The sequence below is a fragment of the Caretta caretta genome, chromosome 13 (assembly GCF_965140235.1).
Source record: "Caretta caretta isolate rCarCar2 chromosome 13, rCarCar1.hap1, whole genome shotgun sequence".
Taxonomy (NCBI): Eukaryota; Metazoa; Chordata; order Testudines; family Cheloniidae; genus Caretta; species Caretta caretta.
In genome coordinates, this window is record NC_134218.1 from 2,212,755 (window position 1) to 2,234,979 (window position 22,225).

A 22,225-nucleotide genomic window follows, 5' to 3' on the forward strand; every position below is an offset into this window, starting at 1 on the left:
TGCATCTCTAGCAGGGATGGGCCCTTGCTTTGCATCTTTCATGCAAATGATGCCAAAACCCTTGGCTGAGTTAAATGGCAGAGAGCTAAACACTGAACGGCAGAGGGAAGAGATAGTCAGCGCTCGAGACAGGCAGCGGCTCTTCCAGATGGCAGGCGTTGCAGACTAGGCTCTTGCGCCCAAAGGGGCAAGACTGGGTGGAGTGTATTGTAAAGTTGCATGTTTTCCTACTGGGCAATGTTAACACCCTTGTAGCAGAATTGTAGCCTGTGTCCTGATGAGTCCATTCAAAAGCTATTGCTTTTCCCTTGTGCCAGACTCTGTCCCATCACTGGAGTCTGCTTCGGGGTCTGTGTAACCCTCACACTCTGCTTCAAGTACACACAAACCCTTTGTTGCTTTAGCTCCAGAATGACGTGCGTGAACCTCAAGGGATGCTAAAGGGATGGCTGCTCTGGAGCAGTGAGAAAGGATTGCCACAGACTCATTATGTGATCTTGGGTAAGTCACTGATCTTCTGAGCCTCAGTTCCCCATCTGTACAATGGGATAATAGGGCTGCCCTGCCCACAGGAGTATTATCTGGATAAATACACTGAAGATTGTGAGGCCTCAGATCATACAGTGATAGGGGCTGCACAAATGCCTTAGACAAGCAGGCCTGATCCAGAAGCAGATGAACAGGGCCTGCCCTGCTTTTTGCTGATCAGCAGAAATCTGAGAGAGCAAGAAAAGAACACGGAGCAGTTCCCATTCCTACACCTGTCCCTGCTGGAAGCTCCCGGGTTTGGCCGCCAGCATGAACTGCCTCCTGGTAAATAGCTGACTTTGCTGGAGCTGCTCCTTACTCTAAAGGTGTCACATCACCTGGATCTGACTCCTCACACCCGCTGTGGAGGTGCAGCCCCTGCACTTCACCCATGGCTTCGCAGTGACTTCATTTGGCCTTTTCTCTATTTCTGGTTAACAGCTCAGAGACAAAATTGACCTTCGAGAGCTTTTTATCCGACAAGAGCTTTGATAGGAACAAAGGACTCACCAGGCAGGACCTGAGCAGGGTCCGGGCAATCCAGGAGCCTGTCTCCAACAGTGGTCAGTAGCAGCTGCTTCCGAAGAATGTGAGATGGACCCTGCACGGGCAGCTGTGGGGTGACCTGCCTGCCCTGGAAAGTTTCAGAGGCTGGCGTTTATTTTCCCCCTAACAGAACAAATAACAGTGTCTGATTGTTTAGGCTCTTTTTTATTTGATTTTTGATTTGGGCTCTTTGAAGATCTCGAAGTGTTTGATTAATTGTTCATCCTTGGCCTCATCCTATGGGTTGGGTCCTGCTGTAGCTGTTGTAGAGGCTGCAAAAAAAATAGTCTCCCAAAGTACCTGCAATACGAGAACGAGAACGTAAAGGTGAAGCAACCCCATAGCTTCAGATCCAAGACCTGATACCAGTGGGGCTGCTCTTTCTTTCCCCCTGCCAAGGAGGTCCTCTCAACAGACACACCAGGATCTGCTCCCACAGCCCTCCAGCCTGCAGCCCCAGCAGAAGAGGTTAAGGATCCTGAGTTTCCAGTGACTGATTCAGATCAAACCATAGTGGTGCCAGAGTACAAAGGGCAGTCTATTGTAAACCATTTAAAGGAACCTGTGCCCTTTTCAGATGCAATCACTTGCTTGAACGCAGCATGGGCTGACTCTGGTGGCTAAAGCACCAGGCAGAAGGCCTGCAATCTGGATTCTGTTCCTGGTTCCACTGCAGACTCACTCTGAGACCCTCAGGCTAGTCACTTATTTCCAAACTAAAGTCAGGCATCTCACACCGTATTTGGGCATCTACATATAAATGGCCTGGCTTTGAGAGATGCTGAGCACCTGCTGTTCCTGCTGCAACCAGCTCAGGGGGAGTAGACACTGCATCTTTAGGAGGCATGGCTGAGCTCCTACTGTACTTTCAGGAGGCACTGAGTCTGACTCGAGGACAATACCTCCCAGAGCTCTCCCGGGGCCCTGAAGGAGTGAACCAACCCTAGTGGGAGGTTGTGACTGAACAGACACACCAGAGACCAAAACAGACATTCTGCCAGCTTTACAAATGGAGACCTGTACTTCACATACCAGCTTGTCTGAAAGTTTACCACATCCCTGTGTATCGTTACTGCCGGGCATGCAGTTCCACCCATGTTTATCCCATTCTCCTTGTGCAATAGCCACTGGGAGGGAAGAACTTGGTTCTGCCCCCGCCAATCCAGAAAGGGTTCTCCAGCCATGGGGCCCAGTCTGACAACCCCTAATCACATGCGCGTAGCCCTCATGCACCTGAGTCATTCTGTTGCAATCAGTAAGGTGTGCAAGGACTGCAGGACTCACTCTTAGCATATATGAAATGCTGTGGATGGATGATGATGTTCAAGGAGAACCCAACTGGCATCCCAGGGTTTTCTCTATACTCTCCACTTATTCTTATTTAAGGAGGCAGCATTACCTGTGGAATAAGCCAAACATGTCTAATTCCACACCTGCGACCAGTTTTGGGCGAGTGACTCAGTCTCTCTGCTTCCCAACCTATAAAATGGGGTGTAGGGAAGAGCTACTGGTTAACGTCCGCAGAGGGCTTTGCAGATGTAAACCGCTCTGTTAAATGCTCTGTGTTATTATTGATTCCTACTGTTACAGGTAGCTTGGAGAGTGTGGAGCAGTCTCGTCCCCAGTAGCCTACCTAGACTTCTTGGGAGATAATGCGTGCCTTTGGCTGAGGGCCCTTCACTGTGAAACTCTGTTTATTGGCTAGTGGCTGCACAAGGTCTGTGTTCATTGTGATTCCAGCTCAATTCTCTGACTCACCAACCTACCACTTGTGGATAAACAGAAAAATTGTACAATGGATGTATTGAAGTTATGTAGTGAAACAAATGGTACAACAGTAGCAAGTAAAAAGGGGAACTTCTGCACCATTCTTTGCACTAGCGTGCTGGAGATGACAGCAGAAATTGGCCAATAGGGAGCTGTGCTGCAAATTTGGGGTCCAGATCTGGATTTCAAACATCCCAAAGTTCCCAGGGAGTTGGATCAAGAGTCTTAGTTTAAGCCCCACAGAAAAATAGGCCAGCTGCAAATTCTAGATTGGGGTGGTTTTGGTGTTGTGACTCAGCCCTCTCCATACAAGCAGCTGGGCAGAATAATCCCCCAAAGCACAGGGAGGAGTGCCCAAGAGGCAACATGTGGTCCTTGCCACAAACCCAAGGAGGCATAGTCTGCTGAGAGAGGAGCATGTTTGCCCCACACTGGCTAGCACATTTGCTGTTGATCTATGGTATTTTACAGCACCTACTACCCTGGTGTCTAAGCAAGCACGAGCTGGCAGAGGACTGGCATGGATTCGCTCCTGCCCAGAGGACCAGCAAAGTGTCTCTCACTGCATCACAACAACCTGCCTTGTGCTGGAAGGATTCCTCATGCAGGAAATGCACTTGCCAGTATATCTGCTCATCACCCCTGACAGGCTGCTGTAAGGACAGGATTTCTGGGGGAAGGAAAGGAGCAGCACCTATGGCCCAATCTAGTAAAGCATGTAAGCACATGCTTAATTTTGAGCAAGTGAGTAATCCCACTGAAGACAATGTGACTGTCCCTGTGCTTCAGGGTAACCACAGGCCTAAATGCATCCCAGGATCTCCTCAGCCGGCAGGGTTGAGTCCGCTGCTTGGTAGGAAGTGTTTGCAGGATTGGGCCCGAAGGCATCAGTTCAGAGAGTTTATCTCACACAGTTACTTTGAATGGAAATTGGAGGCTGTTTCCCCATTTAGCTCCAAACTGGGGTGCACCACTGTGTGTTAGCACAATGCAGAGCACTAACCAGCCAACTAGGAAGCTGGAGTCCTCACTGCCATCTTATTGTTGCTAGTCCATGTTACATTTCCCAGGCACCCTGCAGCCTCAGCTTCATTAATTATGCAAATGCAAGGTGTTGCAGACACACCATCCCTCGATAGGATCCCCGTAACAGAAGTTCCACTCTGACCCTTTTGTCCATCAGCCTTTAATTTTGGTGAGAGAGGGTCCAGGAACAGCATCGCAGGATGGATGTTTGCAATAATTATCCAGTCATCCCCTTCAAGTATACTGCAACCATAGCAACAGACAGATGTTCTGTCCCAGCCAGAGCCCGGCAGTGAGCTGGGGAGCGAAGCACAAAAATTAACCTCTTCAGGCCCAAGACTTCAAGGAATCCATTTTACTCCTGGACTGGAGAGGACTTTGACATCTCCTGGTGTATCCTGGGAAAACAGACACAACAACAAAAAAGCAATAAAATAAATAAATAAATAAAATAAAAAGTCCCGACATTCACTCAGTCATGATACTTCATCAAAAGTTGGCAAGGAGGAAGCTAATATCCTATGGCAACCTCTGGTTACCAGGTGAGTAGGGGCCTGAACCTGTGAGCCACTTGAGCACCCCCAGCTCCTGCGAAAGTCGGTGAGAACGACAGATGCTCAGTATCTCCCAGGGGGGCGGTTGGCCCCTTGCAGGATCAGGTGTTGAGTGTGTAATTCTAGAGGTTATGTAGGAAACAGGAGGTGTCCATTCGGGGATGTGTATTAATAACATGTGAAGGTTTCTATTCTCTACATAGTGGTCACAAACAATATTTTGCTGTGCACCCACACGGCGGGTTGTGGGGGGGGGCAGAAATCACTTGGAGGAGACAATTTTGGTCTCTGCGCTGCTAACCAGAAATAGGGAAAAGGCCAAACGAGTCACTGCAAAACTATGATTGAAATGCAAGGGCTGTGCCTGAAGTGAGGAGTCAGACCCAGGCCATGGGACACCTGTAGAGTAAGGAGCAGCCCCAGTGAGATAAAGCATTTGCCAGGAAGCAGTTTGAGGTCTGGTTTGAAGGCTGATGGCAGCAAGTACCTGAAGGTGGATGAACTCAGAGGTGTCCATTTGGGGATATCTGTTAATAACATGTGAAGGTTTCCATGCTAGGCAGTGATGTGGTCACTAACTAAATAGTGGTCTCACAAGATATTCTATTGTGCATCCAAACAGGGCAGAGAAATCACTTGAAGGAGCAACCCGTGTGACATTAAAAGCCGTGCCAAAGCGTTTGAGATACTAGGGGGTGGGTTCACCAGGATGAAAATGACATTGCATGGCTAAGCAGGGTTTTTAAGGCTGCCCCAGCTTGATGTGAGGCCCACCCACAAATATTGAAACAGGGGCTTTTATGCCCTCCACAGCAACGAAAATGACACCCACTTTAAACTGAGCATCCACTGAAGGCCCCCAGGGATTGGGCAGCTCTCTGTGGCCACAAGGTCCACGGGTGCCTAGGGCAGCCCTGTTAGCCCTTTACGCCCACCCTAAAAATTAAGTTAAGCAGCAGAGTTTAAACTTTTGAAACTAAGGGCCAGATCCCTCAGCTGGTCTAAATCAGCAAAGCTCCACTGAAGTGAACAGACCTCCACCAACTGAGAAACTGGCCCTTAAAAGGTCTGACCTCTCATTCCCATGCCAGCAATAGCTGGGGACCCTACAGAGTGGAGACAGGGGCTCATCACCTCACTCTGCAGCCATCCCTCTGGCCAAAGGAGGAGCAGCACTAAGGGGCTCCCAAAGACAGTCCTGCCCACATGTCTGCAGCTACAAAGGCTGCAGTGCAGGGCCATGGCAGGGATTTCAAAAGAGGAAGATGGAAACGAGGGAATCTTTAGAAAGGAGAAAACCAAACGTCTGTAACGCTAGGAATGAGTTACATTTGGAGAGACGGAGGCAAACCTTGTGCCTGGACGGGGTCAGGGAGACAACCTGCCATCCTGCAAGTCAGTGCAAACGCAAGAGGTCTCGGTATCAAGGTTTCACTTCCCAAACCGTAGAACTATTTTGATCCATATGACTTCCTTTTTTGCTCTCTGCCATTCAGACTATGAAAAAATCTATCAAGTGGGCATTCTGTCTGTTCAAGGTTTCCTGATGGCAGCTCTTACCCCATCGACAGCCTAGCCTTGGAAGCTCCCAGACTTTGATTGTAAGGCTTTGCTGCTTTGAAAAGAAAGGGGGTGAATTTGCTGATCATGAAAATGAGGGATGGGTGGCATAAGCCGTAGTCAGGCATGATGTGGGCAGGTGCTGTCAGGCTCCCCCACGCAGCTCTGCAAATGTAACTCAATCCTGACCTACAACGTCTTGGCTGTTCCAATCCCAGGCTCCCACATCACAACACAGGCTTTGTAACGGTGTTGCAGTCCAGAGGACAAAGCATCTCAGCTATTCTAGTCCTGAGCCCCCTCAGCTTTTCCAATGCACCTCAAACCAGCATTTGAGCTGTTCAGGTCCTGGACCAAAGAGGATGATAAGCTAAGCTAGATCCAGGAAACGTATGAGCAGCTACTAAGCTAGTTCTGCCATTCGGGCTCCACTTTTTCCCTGCAATACCTCTGCCTGTTGTAGTCCCAGGCCTCACCTGAGGCAAGCCAGACCAAATTGGGTTTTGGTGTTGTGATGTGGATAGAAATCCAGTAGAGTCAAGAATAAGACCATCCTCTTGGCCCTCCACCCAAAACTATCCTGACTCATTATTTGACCGAGGTTTGCATTAGATTTGGGGAAAAACCTGGGAGTAGTTTTCCTTTTGCTTTTGTAAAGCCTCATTGCTTGGATTCACAGTCTGCCAAAACCAGGGGTGACCTGAAACTGAATTCCTATTTTATCCAAACCCAGCAAAGTTCAGGAACTTCAGAGGAATGGTTCCAGTTTGGGTCCAACTCTGAATAGCAATCCAGATAGTGAGCGATAAAAACAAAACAACCCACTGCAGCCTCGGGCCCTAGTTTTTATGGTATAAGTCAGTAGTTCTCAAGCTAAGATCTGTGAAACACTTGCTGGTGGGCAGTGGAGACTGGACTTTTAGATGATGCTGGCTATCCCTATTTCCAGTTGCTAAACTGTGTTTAAAAACAGCTACAAATACACTAGGTATCGTCCTCATATCACCTTTCCATGTAAGCAATAGTTGTAGTTGTCCCAGGGATGTTATGGGATCTTGTGTGGGATGGGACGTGTCCAGAGGATGATCTCTCCATTAAGATGCAGTCCATGCTAGGGAAGTGTTTTAGAGCCCTGGTACTGTTTATCAGCATAGCGTTTTAAAAAACACATACTCACTCAAATGAGAAATTGTAGCTTTTCTGTCTTCCTATTGACTCTGAGCAGCAGCTTTCACTTAGCAGCTCCTGACAATCAGCCAGGGGCTTGTAGAAGGTGGCAACTTGAAACAGGCTGTTTTCCCTCAATGAACTGACCTGATTCCCTTTTCCTGTACACTCTTTGGCAAAGGAAAGTTAAACTAATCTCACTGCTTGGAACACTCCCATTCCTAAGGGCCTGATCCAGTGGGGAGCTGAGCGCCCGCTACTTCCTCTGAAGTCAGTGCCTAGAAGTTGAGTCTTCTCAGTACTCAAGAGATGGGCTAAGCCCTTAGACCAGCACTGATTCACTGCATCAACACTGACAAGGATTAATAGTTAGTGTAACACGGTTTAGTTGTTGTCAGAGTTAGAGGTGGATATAAATTCGTAGGAAACGTTTGACTAGCTGTATTGCCATGCTCAGTCAGCCCATCCAGGCCAGAATGTGGTGTCTGCCACGAGCAAATACTAGGGACTTTAAAGAAAGGTCCAAAAAAACCCAACCCTTAGACAGAGACAAACACCTACAAGATCTCTATCAAGCATTCTTACAACTGCAGTACCCACCTGCTGAAGTGAAGAAACAAATTGACAGAGCCAGAAGAGTACCCAGAAGTCACCTACTCAGGGACAGACCCAACAAAGAAAATAACAGAACGCCACTAGCCATCACCTTCAGCCCCCAACTAAAACCTCTCCAATACAACATCAAGGATCTACAACTTATCCTGAAGGACGACCCATCACTCTCACAGATCTTGGGAGACAGGCCAGTCCTTGCCTACAGACAGCCCCCCAACCTGAAGTAAATAATCACCAGCAACCACACGCCACACAACAGAACCACTAACCCAGGAACCTATCCTTGCAACAAAGCCCATTGCCAACTGTGTCCACATATCTATTCACGGGACACCATCACAGGACCTAATCACATCAGCCACACTATCAGAGGCTCGTTCACCTGCACATCCACCAATGTGATATATGCCATCATGTGCCAGCAATGCCCCTCTGCCATGTACATTGGTCAAACTGGACAGTCTCTAGACACAAATCAGATGTCAAGAATTATAACATTCATAAACCAGTCGGAGAACACTTCAATCTCTCTGGTCACTCGATTACAGACCTAAATGTCGCAATATTACAACAAAAAGACTTCAAAAACAGACTCTGACGAGAGACTGCTGAATTGGAATTAATTTGCAAACTGGATACAATTAACTTAGGCTTGAATAGAGACTGGGAGTGGTTGAGTCATTACACAAAGTAAAACTATTTCCCCATGTTTATTCCCCCCCCCCCCCCACTGCTCCTCGGACATTCCTGTTAACTGCTGGAAATGGCCCACCTTGATTATCACTACAAAAGGTTTTCTCCCCCCAGCTCTCCTGGTGGTAATCGCTCATCTTAAGTGACCACTCTCCTCACAGTGTGTATGGTAACACCCATTTTTTCATGTTCTGTGTGTATATAAATCTCCTCACTGTATTTTCCACTGAATGCATCCGATGAAGTGAGCTGTAGCTCATGAAAGCTTATGCTCAAATAAATTGGTTAGTCTCTAAGGTGCCACTAGTCCTCCTTTTCTTTTTGCGAATACAGACTAACACGGCTGCTACTCTGAAACCCTTAGTGGGTGATTGTGGAATGAAATATCCATAAGGAAAGTTTCTTCCAAACCCTAGGCAACAAGTTTTAGGCTTAGAGAGCATGTAAGGCCAGAAGGGACCACCTGATCAAGTCTGATTTTGTGTATATCACAGGCTGCCCCCACCCAGCCACTGGCACACCAAGTCCAACCACCAGAACTAGAACAAAGTATTACAGCTCTCAGGATGCTAAACTATTGTGTGCCACAGGGAGAGAACGGAGGGATCCTGCTCACCAATGTGTGAGGCCTCTGCAATGGCAGGGAATTGGTTCAGTGAGAGATTCCCAGATGATCCTAGCAAGTGACTTGTGCCCCACACTGCAGAGGAAGGGGAACAAATCCCAATCTCACCTAGAGGAAAATTCCTTCCCTACCCATGACGCATTCCCTGAAGTGTGACGGTTTATATCCCTCTGATTTTTTTAAAATCCCCTAGAATGCTAAAACTTTTTCTTATCCAAATTTTGAACCCTACAAAGCTCTTGGCTTCGATATTATCTTGTGGCACTGAATTCTGCAGGTTAACTCCATAAATTGTGCAAATTTTTTTTGCTTTTATCAGGTTTGTTCCCTTTCAGTTTCATCGGTGGCCCCTAATTCTTGCATTATGAAAAAAGGTAAATAAGTTGCTTGATTTACCTTTTCTCTACCGTTCATTATTTTGTAAACTTCTGTCTTGTCCTCTCATACTCATCTCCTCTCTAAACTAAACTATTCCAGTCTTTCCACTCAAGCATTTTCATCTCCTGTCTCTGCTTTTCCTCTGGTTCTGCACTATCCTTTTTGATAGAGGCTGACCAGAACTAAACACAGTATCCCAGATGAGAATGTACCATGAATTTGTAGAATGCCATTATAAAAAGAACTGATGTCCCATCTACATTTGTTAAACATTACTAAGCATGATAATTATTTATTGAATGTAAACAATAATGCACCTAGTTTGATAGAATGAAATGCACGCAGCAATTTATAAGAAGTAAAATGTGCTAAACAACGATCAGTATCTCTACTCTCCAGAGCTCACAGTTTAAGGCCCACCACTTGCAAACTCTTACACACATTCTTAACTTTAAGCATATGAGTGGTCCCAATGACATGCATTATTGTGGACGAGCGTGTCATCCTAATGAGATTACTCACATGCTTAAAGTTAAACCTATGTGTGAGTTTATTATGACTGAGGCCTCAGATATTGATCTGTATGCTGATCCTGTATGGAAATGGCCTTCAGAAATCTTCATCCAGAAAATGCTATTCCTTCCTTTTGTTTAATGTGTTGCCTCTGTTTTATCAGAACAACTCAGCCCCGGACTCTCAGGGGAAAGATCCTTTGTATTGTTTCCTGGGTAAAGCCCCAAACCCACTCATTAGAAACAATAGATAGATTCAGATCATCATATGGAAGAGCAGGCAAAAGCAGCTAGTTGGAACAATTAATCAAACCAGCTGGAAGAAGGGAGAAAAATCTGGTCAAATGAAAAGGCAAACAGGACACGATTCTCAAAATCTAGACAATTAAAAAAAACATCCCAAACCCAGCCAGCTCTGCATATCAGATCCACGGATATTCACTTGTAAATACTGCAATTTCCCATTCAAGATCCATTATTTCGGGGTCCATCTTTGTCAGGGAGAAGACCATTAAGTATTTCCTTTCCATCAACCACTGTCATGGTGTGCCTGGTGCAGAGACTGGGCCATTTCACTACATTTCAAGCCGACACCCTACCCAAACAAACTGCTTAGAATGGTCTCTAAAGGAATCTGTGACTGATTGGCTAGCAAATCGAACATGTCACTTCCCTCCTTGAAATCATTCATTCACTGGATTCCTATTTCTTCACCACGTCAGATTTAAGCTCCTCACCTTTTAAGGCTGTAAATAATCTCAGCCCCCCTCTTCATCTCTGCTCTTGGTCCTTGCATCCTGCTAATATCACCTATACATTTAGGCCCTGATCCTGCAAACACTTATGCACAGGAATACCTTTGTTCAGGTGACTAGTCTTATGTGTCCAATGGGAATACTCATGTGTGTAATGTTACTCATGTGTGTCAGTGGTCGCTGGACAGAGCCCTTAGGGCTCAATCCTCGAAAGAGTTAGGCAAACCACTTTACTCATACAAATAATGTCATTGAGCTCAACAGGAACTCTCATATAAGTGAAGTTACTCGTGAGTGTAAATCCTACAAAGTCTTATGCTGGGGAGTAAATTTACACATGGGACTATTATTATTTCCATGGGTTTACTAATCGAGTAAAGTTTCTTGTATAACACTTTACAGGAGTGAGGCCTTTGACTATAAATTCCTTGGGAGTAAGGACATAAGAACATAAGACAGCCATGCTGGGTCAGACCAAAGGTCCATCTAGACCAGTATCCTGTCTTCCGACAGTCGCCAGTGGGAATGACCAGAACAGGGAATCACCAAGTGATCCACCCCCGTCACCCATTCCCAGCTTCTGGCAAACAGAGGCTCGGGACACCATCCCTGTCCATCCTGGCTAATAATCATTGATAGACCTGTCCTCCATGAACTTATCTCGTTCTTTTTTGAACCCTGTTATAGTCTTGGCCTTCACAACATCCTCTGGCAAGGAGCTCCACAGGACATGCGATTTGATTTGTCTCTGCAGTGCCATGCACACCACTAGCATTGTATAAATGAACAAACAATAAAATGGTAGTAATAATTACTAATGCAAATAATATAATTACATTATTAGTACAATATAATAATGTGTGTCCAGTCCCCCTCAACCCTCCTCCTTACAGCATCCCTTGTCCCACTCTTTGCTTCACACCTCTATTCAAGCTGCCCACTACACTTGACATGGTGCCCCACTTCCTGTCCACTCACTGACCTTTCTTCTTTCAAATCCCCTCCTGAATCCCCCTTTCACGCCTTCTTAGCCCCTGACACCATCCTCCTTGCTATTCGTCTCCCCCACCCTTCCTTTACCTGAGCTGATGCCCTGTGTTCTGTCCTGTCTATGCTAGATCTTAAGATCTTCAGAGCAGAACCTCAGCCTTATTCCATATTCTGCAAAGTGCCATCTATGTCTATGATGTAAGAAAGGTGTCTATTAATAATAAGTAATAATAATAAATAATAATAATAATGCATATTAGCCTACTTCCTGGTGATGGAGCCCATATGTTTGATGCTTGCCATGAACTGGCAGTCATAAATTACAAATTAGTTCAGTTGATTGGAAAATGACCAGATTCTATGGCCATGCTAACTCTTAAGCACACTTTGGAGTGGGTGGGAACAGGGGTGGGAGAAGACTTCTGGGCACTCCCTTCCTCCAAAGGTAATTCAGACAAGAGTTTATAATTTATGGGAATAAAAGGTGGGAGTGGGGGGTTCTTTTTTCCTTGGCAACAGTCCCGCTCCTAAGTGGTTAAACTGCAAGATAGGAAACTAAGCAATTTATCTCAATCAAGGGGTTTGATCGTTGCTGAGAATGGAAAACCCCTTCCTGTTACCATGATAGTGCAAACACATACACTTAATTGTATTAATAAAAGTTTCTCCTTTCTCCCCTTCCAACTAAACACCTTCTGCTGAACAGCTGGACTATGGTGCTCCAGTATTTCCTCTACGTTCCTGTCCTGTAGCTACTACCATACTTGCTACCCTGGCCAATTTATAAAAAGGGTTTCTTTTCTAGCTTATCTTTCTCTTTTGTGCCTGCCACTCCTTGACACGGAGTTCAGCTGGTCTGCTTCATTGCTCAGTGTCTCGCAGGCTGAATTTGACTTGGGATGCAAGACGTTCTTTGCAGGGAGGTTGGTTGTTGAGTCATAAGTATGCAGATACTTTTTTCCATGATGCCTTCCCGCCGCCATCCCAGCTTTCCCTGGCAGCACTGTCACTTGGTCAAAGCAGTACTTCTAATGTCCGTTGATTCTTGAAAAGGTGTCCATTTTATTTGTAGTGACCAATCAAAATATTGTGGTGTATTGAGGACTTCCCTTCCAGGTTTCCCATCTTGTGCATCTTTGGAACAACCATAAACGAGGCTGTGTTCCAAATATTCATTCCAGGTTTGATGCTGAGCCTGGTGGATGGTGGGACAGAACTTTGGGAGTTTAGTCAGGTCTGCATGGAGACCCACACAGTGCAGATCAACCATGTTTGTAATTATGTATTTCACAACTGACTCTAGGTGCTTTAAGAAGCTCCTAGTAAGCATGGACACATATCACCTATAATTACTTTTTGCTTTTTATTCTGTCACACCACATTTGGAATGGACCGATTAGCATTTCCCAATTCCTAGCCATATTTAATGCTTATCTGAACCTTCACGAAACTCTTCTTTCCTCTCCCCTTTTCTACTCACCCGTTCCTCCCAATCCATCCAGCTCCTTCTGTTCCCTTCACCTCCAGCTCAATCTCTATGTGCCCCAAATGGTTCACTGATACCCCAAATTCATTTCCCAGATTCCAAACAAGCTCCCATCTCCCTTGCCCACCCCTACCTTTGATAACAACATAATGACTTGTTAGTGCGTATGTATACCACTGGCCTCCACAGGCTAGAATTAGAACAATTCAGACATGTGTCATAGGTCCAACAAATAGCACTGGCTTTTAGCTCAAGTGATGGAGGCCGGCGCTTCTGGAGCCAGAACGGTCTGAATTCTATCCTCTTTGTGACTGAAAAGTTGCTAATGCCCATGGTGTGCCGCATCATGGCAACTATGGTTGTAGACTGTTATACTGTCATAACAGAGGGACAAAAGGGTCTTTGAGGTCTGTGCAGTGCTTCAGGTAGCTATTTATCTGGGTCAGAGATGCCCTGTAATGTGTTGCTCCCTCTCTCCCCAGAGAAACCCCAGAATTTATGAAGTTTTCAAACAGCAGGTGGCCTGTCAGTGGTAGACAGACCTGCCAAGACTCAGATCTGGGTTTCAGCAAAAGCGCCATAAGAGGCCTGTTGAATATTGGGGAAGGGAGAAGACTAAAGACCCAAACTTATAATAATTTGACTCTGTGCTACATTTGGGCCAGGTCTACTTTATATCGATTCACCCATCTTATTAATTACCCAGGCAGCATCTCAATGCAGGGTTGGATTTAGGGACAGGCAACCCAGGTGACTGTCTGGGGTGCTGGGCTTGGGGGGCGCCGGGCTCGCAGATGTACAGATCCTAGCATGCAAATTTATCGTCATATGACAGAGTTAAATCATGCACTCAAATCGTTCATCCAAGTTGTGAGATGGGCTACAAATACAATAAAAAATAAGGTATTCAAAAGCTTAACAAATGGGGTGGGGGGGCAGATGACACTCCTCGCTTGGGGCACCATTTGGTCTAGGGCTGGTCCTGTCTCAATATATCAAAAAGTTGTGGGCAGTCTATTATACAGATAAATAGTAATAAAGTACACACATACAGCACTTTCCATCAAGTTGAAGCCTTTTACAAATCTTGAGATACCTGTACTCATCCTCATATAACCAATGGGGAAACTGAGGCATAGACAGATTAAGTGACTTTTCCATGGTCACTCACTGAGTCTGTGGCAGAGTTATGAACAGACAGCAAAGCTCCTGACTCTCTGTCCTGTGGTTTAACCACACCACCATCTTTCTTCCCTAGAGCAATATGGCATGAAGTCGCAGAGGGCTAGGTTTCCAACAGACCTTTGTTTCTTGACCATCCGGGTGACACAGGAACCAGAAATCAGGCAGAATATGGCGGTGATCTTAATTATATTGGCAATTTCATTGATCAATTGATCACAAAAACTAGGTGAGCTGAGCTCACCCTCGGAATGTACCAAGAAAGGCTAATTCCAGCTAACGAGAGACTGACCATTTCAGTCCCAGTTTGCTTTAGGGGATTGTGATTGGTCCAAGGAGACTGGATTCAGTGAACTACATAGTTTGAGGAGGCCTCTTGAGTTGGGGGGGGGGGCATTAACTGGACTGTTTCAGGGGATGGCTGCAAAGCCAGGGTGTGCTGGTCAATCCCCGGTGTGTTTAAGGGTCCAAGCCCTGGCACAATTTAGGGCAGGAGCAGGCAAATCTTAGCGATTGGATTTTGTCCATGAGTCTCCTGGTGCAGTTTGGAAGCCCTGGGCCAGTCTAAGGGGCTCCCAGTGGTTTCTGGAGGTAGGACCCGCAAAGGTTCAGGGAAGTCACCGGTCGTTTCGAGAGGATTATTTTAGAGAAATTAGGGACCCTGATAATCCCGGGGTCTGCGTCTGCCTGTGGGCTCAGGGTCCCAGCCAGCGCAGCTCGACAGGTGCCTGCTTCCCCGGTCGCCCCCTGTCCCGAGGAGACCGCGCTCTCCCCGGCCCCGCCTGGGGCAGGGACACGTGCGCCCCTGCGAATGAGGAAGCGGCTCTTTATTGAGTCCCCTGGCCCGTTCCCCTCTCCCCCGGCCGCCTCCCCCCGCCCCCGGGCGCCCCCTTCCCCCCCTGTGCCGCCTTGCCCGGCCCCCGGGCGCCCGCCTGGGTCTCCCCCCGCCCGCCCCCGGGCGCCCCCTTCCCCCATGTGCCGCCTTGCCCAGCCCCCACGCGCCTCTGCCCGGCTCCGGCCCCGGCCCCAGGCGGGTAGCGCCGACCCCCGCGCCCGGCCCGGGGGGGCGGTCGGGGCGGCCGCGCCGAGCCGCGGCTCTAACAGGTGGGATCCCGCGGAGAGGAGGAGGCGGCCGGAGGGGGGCGGAGGAGGCAGGGACGGGCGGGGGGAGGGAGGGGGACGAGCCGGAGCCGCCTGTGATCCTGTGACAGGAGCGGCTGCTGCTGCTGCTGGCGCCGCCGGTGCCTCCCTCTGCCCGGCTCGCTGGGTCGCTGTCCGGCTGCCGCGCTCCCTCCACGCCCGCCCCGCAGCGGCCCCTCCCGGGGCCTCGCCCCCGCAGCCCGTCCCGACTCCAGCCCCGCCGGCCGGGCCGGGCCGGGCAGGGCGCAGCGCAGGGGCCGGCCGGGCTCGCCGCCGTCTCCAGCCCGGGACGGGGTCGGGCGCTGCCTCCGGCCGGGATATGCCGAAGCCCCCGCTGCTGCTGCGGGGGAGCCGCCCCGGGGACAGCGAGCTGGGGCGGCAGTTCCGGGACTGGTGCCTCCGCACCTACGGGGACTCGGCCAAAACCAAGACGGTGACCCGGAGCAAGTACCAGCGCATCGCCGAGGTGCTGCAGGGGGGCGCCGGCTCGGGCAGCGGCGCCGGCGGGGGGGAGAAAGGCAAGTTCCAGTTCTGGGTCCGGTCCAAGGGCTTCCGGCTGGGAAGCGGCACCCGGGAGGCGGCGAAGATGGGTCAAGTGGTGTATGTGCCGGTGAAAACGGGAACGGTTAGTGCGCTCCGGGCCCCGGGGGCTCGCTGTCTGTCTGTCTGTCTTGTGTCTGTGTGTCCTTCCCTCCCGCCGCCGACACCCCAGGGGCTGGGGCCCAGAGCAGGGGAGAGACCCAATGTGGGGCAGCCCCCCTCCCTCCCCGCATCACCCCCTCCCTCCCCGCCAGCCATCCCGGCCCCTGTCCCATCAGCACTAACTGGCACATCCCAGACACACAGCAGGGTGCAAATGAGCGCGCATGCCCCATGGGGGGCGAGACACCCACCCCCTGCGCCCCATGAGAAAACAGCCGCCCCACGCCCCTGTCTGGACAGGTCCAGCCAGCCCCCCCCCCCCCCCCAGTGCGCTGAGTTGCAGACAGACCCCTTGTTGGGGGGCGTGGGGCAGAGCCTCCTGCGGAGCAAGGGCTGCCCGCCCCCCCGCCGCCGGGCGGGGGCTGAGTGGGGCGGTGGTGGCGGGCACAGCTGGGGCGGACCCCTCCCCACCCCGGTCCGATCACGTCCAACCTGAGCTGCCCATCCGCCACCCACCCATGCGTGGCTAGGGAGGGGTGCGCGTTCGGCGCGGGCCAGCCAAGCCTCCAGCCCGGGCTGGGCAGGGCCAGCCTGGCTCCCAGCAGCTGGCCTCGCAACGGGGGGAGGATGCAGATTAGGTTAGACACCCGGCCCAGGGGAGGAAAACCCCTCGCACGCACCCTCCCCTCCCCCCTCCTGCCCCATCCGGTCCAGCCGGTCCCTCCCAGCGGCTGAGCGGCGAAGAAGAGGGGCGGTAGCTCCCTCTTTTAGGGTGGGGGGAGGAGATCCCTTCCCTCCACCCCAGGCCACTGCACCTGCCCCCACCCCCGCCCCGCGATGGGTGCAGACTCGCAGAGAGCTCCGGGTTGGGTGTCAGTCCCTGGCGGGTGCAACCCAGGGGCCGGCTCCCAGACTCTGCGGCTCCCGTGCAGCCCACGCGGCGGGGGAGGGAGCCCCCTTGCACCCCCCCACACCCACCCCAGCGCAGGTCCTGCCCCATGACGCTCGCCCTGCATTTCCCACCCACCCCGTGACCGCAGGCCGCTTTGCAGCCAAGGGCAGAGTGGGGGCGGCAGGCACACCCCCCCCCCATCGCCTCCCTCGGCCAGGCCGCGTGCCCCCGCCCCCGCTGACCCGGGCGCAGGCTGGAGCCCAGCCCCGCTGGGCCATGGGAGCGCGCCCCTCCCCCTCCGCAGGCTGCTGTCCCGCGGCGCCGCTGGTTATCCTGGGGGGGGGGGGGGGCAGAGCCTGGAGCGGGGCCGTGCCCCCCCCCCGGGCTGCTGTCCCGGGAAACTCCCCTGCGGGAGCCTCATTGTTCCCTGCCCGGCTGGGGCGACGGCGCAGGGCAGAGCCCGGCTGGAGGTTGCAGCGCCGCTCCCCCTCCCCCGCCTCCCAGCAGGCTGCTGTCCCGGGGACGAGTCGGCCCCGCTGGAGCCATTGTTCCCTGTCCTGCCCGGCCGCGCCCCCGCGCCGGGGACCCGCTCCCTGCCAGCTGGGGGGGGGGGGGGGGCGCTGACCCCTGTGTGCAAGGGGGGGGGCGCTCCCGCTCCGCCGCGGGGCGGGGGGGGGGGCACAGCATGGGGCTCGCTGGCTGGGAACTCCCTCCCCGGCCTCTGCACCATCTGCCCCAGCGCCTGGCAGCCCAGGGGGCTGCGGCTCCTCAAGTGCCCTGGGGCGGGTGTCCCCCGGCGCGCGGCACGGAGACGCTGCGCCCCGGGAAAGTGGGCAGAGCTGGGCGCGGGGGTGGGCTGGGTTTGGTGGGTTTTTTTTTTTCCCCTTTTTTTCTTTTCTTCCCCCTCGCTGCTGCTGCTGCTGCTGCTGCTCTGAGGGTGCAGTGTTTTCCGAGCACACGCACACAGGCTCCAGCATTGAGAGGGCTGGAGCATGCTGCCATTGAGGGCAGCCCATCTGTGGCGAATGCGTCTAAACGCACTATTTACCTCCCATCTGGCCTGCCTTCCTCCTGGGGGAGGGGGGAGGGTCAGTATTTCTTCTCTTTTCCCTCCGCAGGGCAGAGAGGCTTCTTGGGTCTTTCTGGCCCCTCCACCCCAAATGTCTCTCGAATTTGTGGGAGACAGCCTGCTCCGCACAACAGCCCCTCCCCCCCCCCAAAAGCCACCCAACCCTGCTTTGGCTGAGGTAGTGAGAAACACCCCCTCCCACACAGTGCACATCATAATCTCCCCCAGAGCCTCTCAGTCTCACTAGCTACTCAGTGTACATGTCCTGATCTTTCCAATGCTGCAGAGTCATGGTACCCCAGAGAGGCCATGCTAGACTCCCGAGACCCTGCTGTTAATTAGTGAGACACCCCCCCCCCCCGTTGTGCTGCACAACCAGGTCCTTACACCTGATGGCTCAGCGAGACCAGTGCAGGCACCAGGCTCCCTAAAAGCCTCATGTCCTGATGAAGTCTCAGCAGGGAGAGTATCTAGACCCCCAACTCCTCTATTACAGTCCCTGCAGGCTACAAATACTAGACACACCTAGACTTCCATAAATCAACAAACCAAAAATAGGCAGACCCGCAGGAGACAGATGAATTTTCAACGGGACCATAGAGCACATTTGCCAGAGACTGTAATACTGTAAGAAGTGAAAACTGGGGGCACTGTAAAGAGACACTGACTGCAGGAAAGACCCATCACTGCTGCTCCCCCTTAAATCTTAAGGTGTCAAGTGTGTAGAAGTTGTTTGTTCCCCGTCCCCCCCCACCCTTTTTGACTCAGTTACTTAAGAGGAACCATTATGTTGTAAATCCAGTGAAAGATTTTGAGCTGATGCTTTTGCTATTTTTTGTTTTGTTTGAAACATCTCTGAACATTTATAAATAATGTGACAGGGTTTCTCTTTAGTTGGTGATAATTCAGTGATTCTGTATCTTTCAGTGGTCTTCCCTAGTTTTGTATAGATGGGTGCACTTCATTATTCACATATGTGCAGTCAAATAATTTATGAAGCTGATACTAGCATTCAGCTCAACAATCAAGTGCATGTTCTGGTTTATCGTTATTCTGTTGCTCTTTCCAAACACTTCTGGGTTGGTGCTTCAATTGGCTTTCCCCTCATCATGTTACTCATCTATCTGACACCTCTTGTTCTGTCCCATCTTCCTTCTCCGAGTGTATCTGTCAAAGACTTAATGTGCTCAGGACTGTCCTGAGGCTTGGGACCCCGGGAAAGAATAAGCATAGCCAAAATGCAGCTGGGGTGAGAGGGGGAGGGGATTTTGCATGTTGCTATTCAGTATCTGCAGATTGTCACAGGAAATATGAAGTACTGTACCGTGAGTGAAAAGTTGAGAAGAGCTAAAGAATGTGTGGAGGGCACTAGTGGGGTTAAGGTCTTTCCTTCTAATGACGGAGTCAGGGCCACTCCTGTTCTTGGGGGGATGGGGGATTATTAGTGTCCCTTTTGACCTTGTTTATTCCTAATTGACATAAGTGTTTTCTGTGCAATTGTGGCTAAAACACAATTAACGTGTGGTTCTTTTCTCTCTTGAGTAACTCTCCCTTGCCCTCCTTCAGGCCTCTTATCAGAGCAGGCCTAATCAGATTTGGGTGGTTTGAAAAATAGGACTGTACAGTGAGAAGGGGGCATCTGCCTTAGGTGATGGTCGCAGCAGATGGTGGTCTTTCTGTTGACGAATGGGTTGGGAATAGAGACAGCAGTGAGGTCTGGCACAGGGAGTTTGGATTTCCCTTTCCCAGATGAGTGTCCTGAAGATTCAGGTCATTTAACACACACAACAACAACAAAAAAGAAATGAGGTCCTAGTCCGTGTAGGAAATTTGGTACCTTACTGGCAGCATAACAAGCCTGTTCAGATATTAATTAGATTGTAAGCTCTTTGGGCAGGGACTTTAAAAAATATCCATACAGAGTGCCTAGCACAACGGGACCTTTGTGTGCTACTGCAAAATACAAACAACAGGTATCCTGCAATTCCTAAGTGTACCCTCGCACTGCTCAACTATTATAAATTATAATAGGCTGATGTGTTGCTGGTATGTTAGTACCAGTGTAGCAGTGCTTGAACCCCAGCATCCATTAGCCAGCTGGCCTTGTATATCTCTGATCTTGCCTCAAAACCATGAGAGTATCTGTTCATGATGGGGAGTTAAAATGTGGCTTTTATTATCGTCTCATGTTTCTCTTGCCCCAAGTATTTAGCGTCCTTTGGACAGAGTTTTCCTATAGATGTATGTTGAGATGGAGATATTGTGTAAGGAAAAATACGACATTTTTAGTGACAGCTGGAGGTGTTGATTTGTTTTCATGTAGCACCAGGTGTTAGGGGAAAGGTTAGACCCAGCCTTTGGTTTGGGCATTAGCTGCAGGAGTGGATATGCACACTCTGTAAATCAGTGCTATACTTCACCCTGCATGGTGTGCGCTTGTCACAGCTATGGAACACTGGCCAACCTAGCAGGATATCTTCATTCCGGCAGCCTGTGATATGGGCTACAAGAGTGAGTCAAATGGGACTGCAAGATGAGACATGGGAAAGCCTCACATTAGACTGACCCTTTGGGCGCTGCTCAGGGATCTGTGAGGCTCTGTGGCAGTACGTGCATTTGCTTTTGCCTTCCTTTGCCTCTTCTTACCCCTGCAGAGCTTGATATACGGTTCCAGGGTTCATTCCAGACACTAATAAAAGGCTGAGGCCATTTCTGATGGTGGGGTTTAATTGATTTACATGTAGAACCTTTCTAGATATTTCAAGGCAGACTCCCCAGAAAGTAGAGGTGTTTTAAAATCATCTTAGAATGACACATTTGGAGATCCCTCAAGAAAGATATTAGACTAAGAGTGAAGCATAATAAACAGAGGAGAGAGACCAAGAGGGGAATGGATGGCGGCCTTTCATCAACAGCAGAAAAATCACTGTGACACTGTATAAATCTGACCATTACAACATATGCCTAAAAAGTCTTAGTTTCTGCATGAAAACTAAAACACAGTAGATCTCAGGATGGTATAGCATAGTAGGAACAAGCTAGATTTAGGAAGCCAGACGGGTAGAAAGAAGGCAGACCTAACGGTTAATAGAGGACACTTTTTCCCAGTACAAGTATTCCCTAATGTTGTCATTTGGTGCCCCCCCCCTCCCCCAAACCACAGTGGCAAAACCTTTGAGAACTTTAGTCTACAAAAGTTTTCACTGTCATAGCTAACAGCTCAGGTTTTCTGTGATCTTCATTTGGTCTGGATTAGAAAACAATAACAAAGATTATTGAAATGAAAGACGCAGGTGGTGCAAATGGATCCCAAGGTGAGAAATGGCCTATTATTTGACACAAACCTACTTGCAACACAGAGAGTCGTCACCCTGCATGAAAAGCCTGGGGGTGAGGATGCACTGTGGGTCTGACTTTTCCCAAATAATTGATGAGTAGCTTCACATTTAGAAATGCACTTGACAGTTTGGCACAATACTGACAAAATGCATGAGCCTGTAAACCAAGTCCAGTGTGACCCCAAAATAACAGCCTATAACACTTCCAGATTTAGCTCTCTTTGTGTCTGCACAGGATCGATTGCAATTTTACCCTGAGCAGTTTCAGGAATAAGAGTCACATTAACGAAGGGCTTACTCTTGATGAGATTCTCAGGGTTCTTGGTTAAAGTTCACTGGTGAGCAGCAATAGTCTCTGATATATTTGCAGGCTGAATTTACACAGCTTTGGCTTTCTGTGTGTGTATAAAGAGAATTGGCAATCTTGGAGAATGAAGTTCCCTGTCCATGAGAGAGACCATGACTAGTGGCAATGCCAACTGGACCTTGGTCCTGACCTGCTGAATCACTAGGAGATCAATCGCCATGGCTCATTCGGTCCTTGGCCTCTCTGCCAAGATTTCCAACAGGTTCCCTGTTAGTAGCAATTGTGTTGGGTAGTTTTGTGACGTGCATATGGTCCAGTTCCCATCAGAGACCACAAAGCAGTCATCAGGTGGTAAAAATTTTTGGTCACTACCACCAACTTGGGCTAAAAGTGAACTTGCAACCTACAAGTGAAAGGGTCTGTGGCCCATCGTTAGTTCACTAAGCCATCCAG

The 22,225-nt window shown here is 49.9% G+C and overlaps 1 protein-coding gene and 1 long non-coding RNA gene across 2 annotated transcripts in view; one reads left to right on the top strand and one right to left on the bottom strand.

Annotated features, from left to right (window-relative positions):
- Positions 1 to 2,860: 2,860 nt before the first annotated feature.
- On the bottom strand, positions 2,861 to 18,199 carry LOC142068785 (uncharacterized). The gene is made up of 2 exons (XR_012664663.1): positions 18,107 to 18,199; positions 2,861 to 4,265 (listed from the first exon to the last, which is right to left on the bottom strand). It is a non-coding gene; the product is annotated as an uncharacterized LOC142068785 (long non-coding RNA).
- NOL4L (nucleolar protein 4 like) overlaps positions 15,785 to 22,225 on the top strand; it is a 102,493-nt gene continuing 96,052 nt past the window's right edge. The window contains exon 1 of the mRNA XM_048819468.2: positions 15,785 to 16,149. Coding sequence (XP_048675425.1) covers positions 15,844 to 16,149 — 306 coding nt within the window. The 5' untranslated portion in view covers positions 15,785 to 15,843. The remainder of the gene's footprint in view (positions 16,150 to 22,225) is intronic.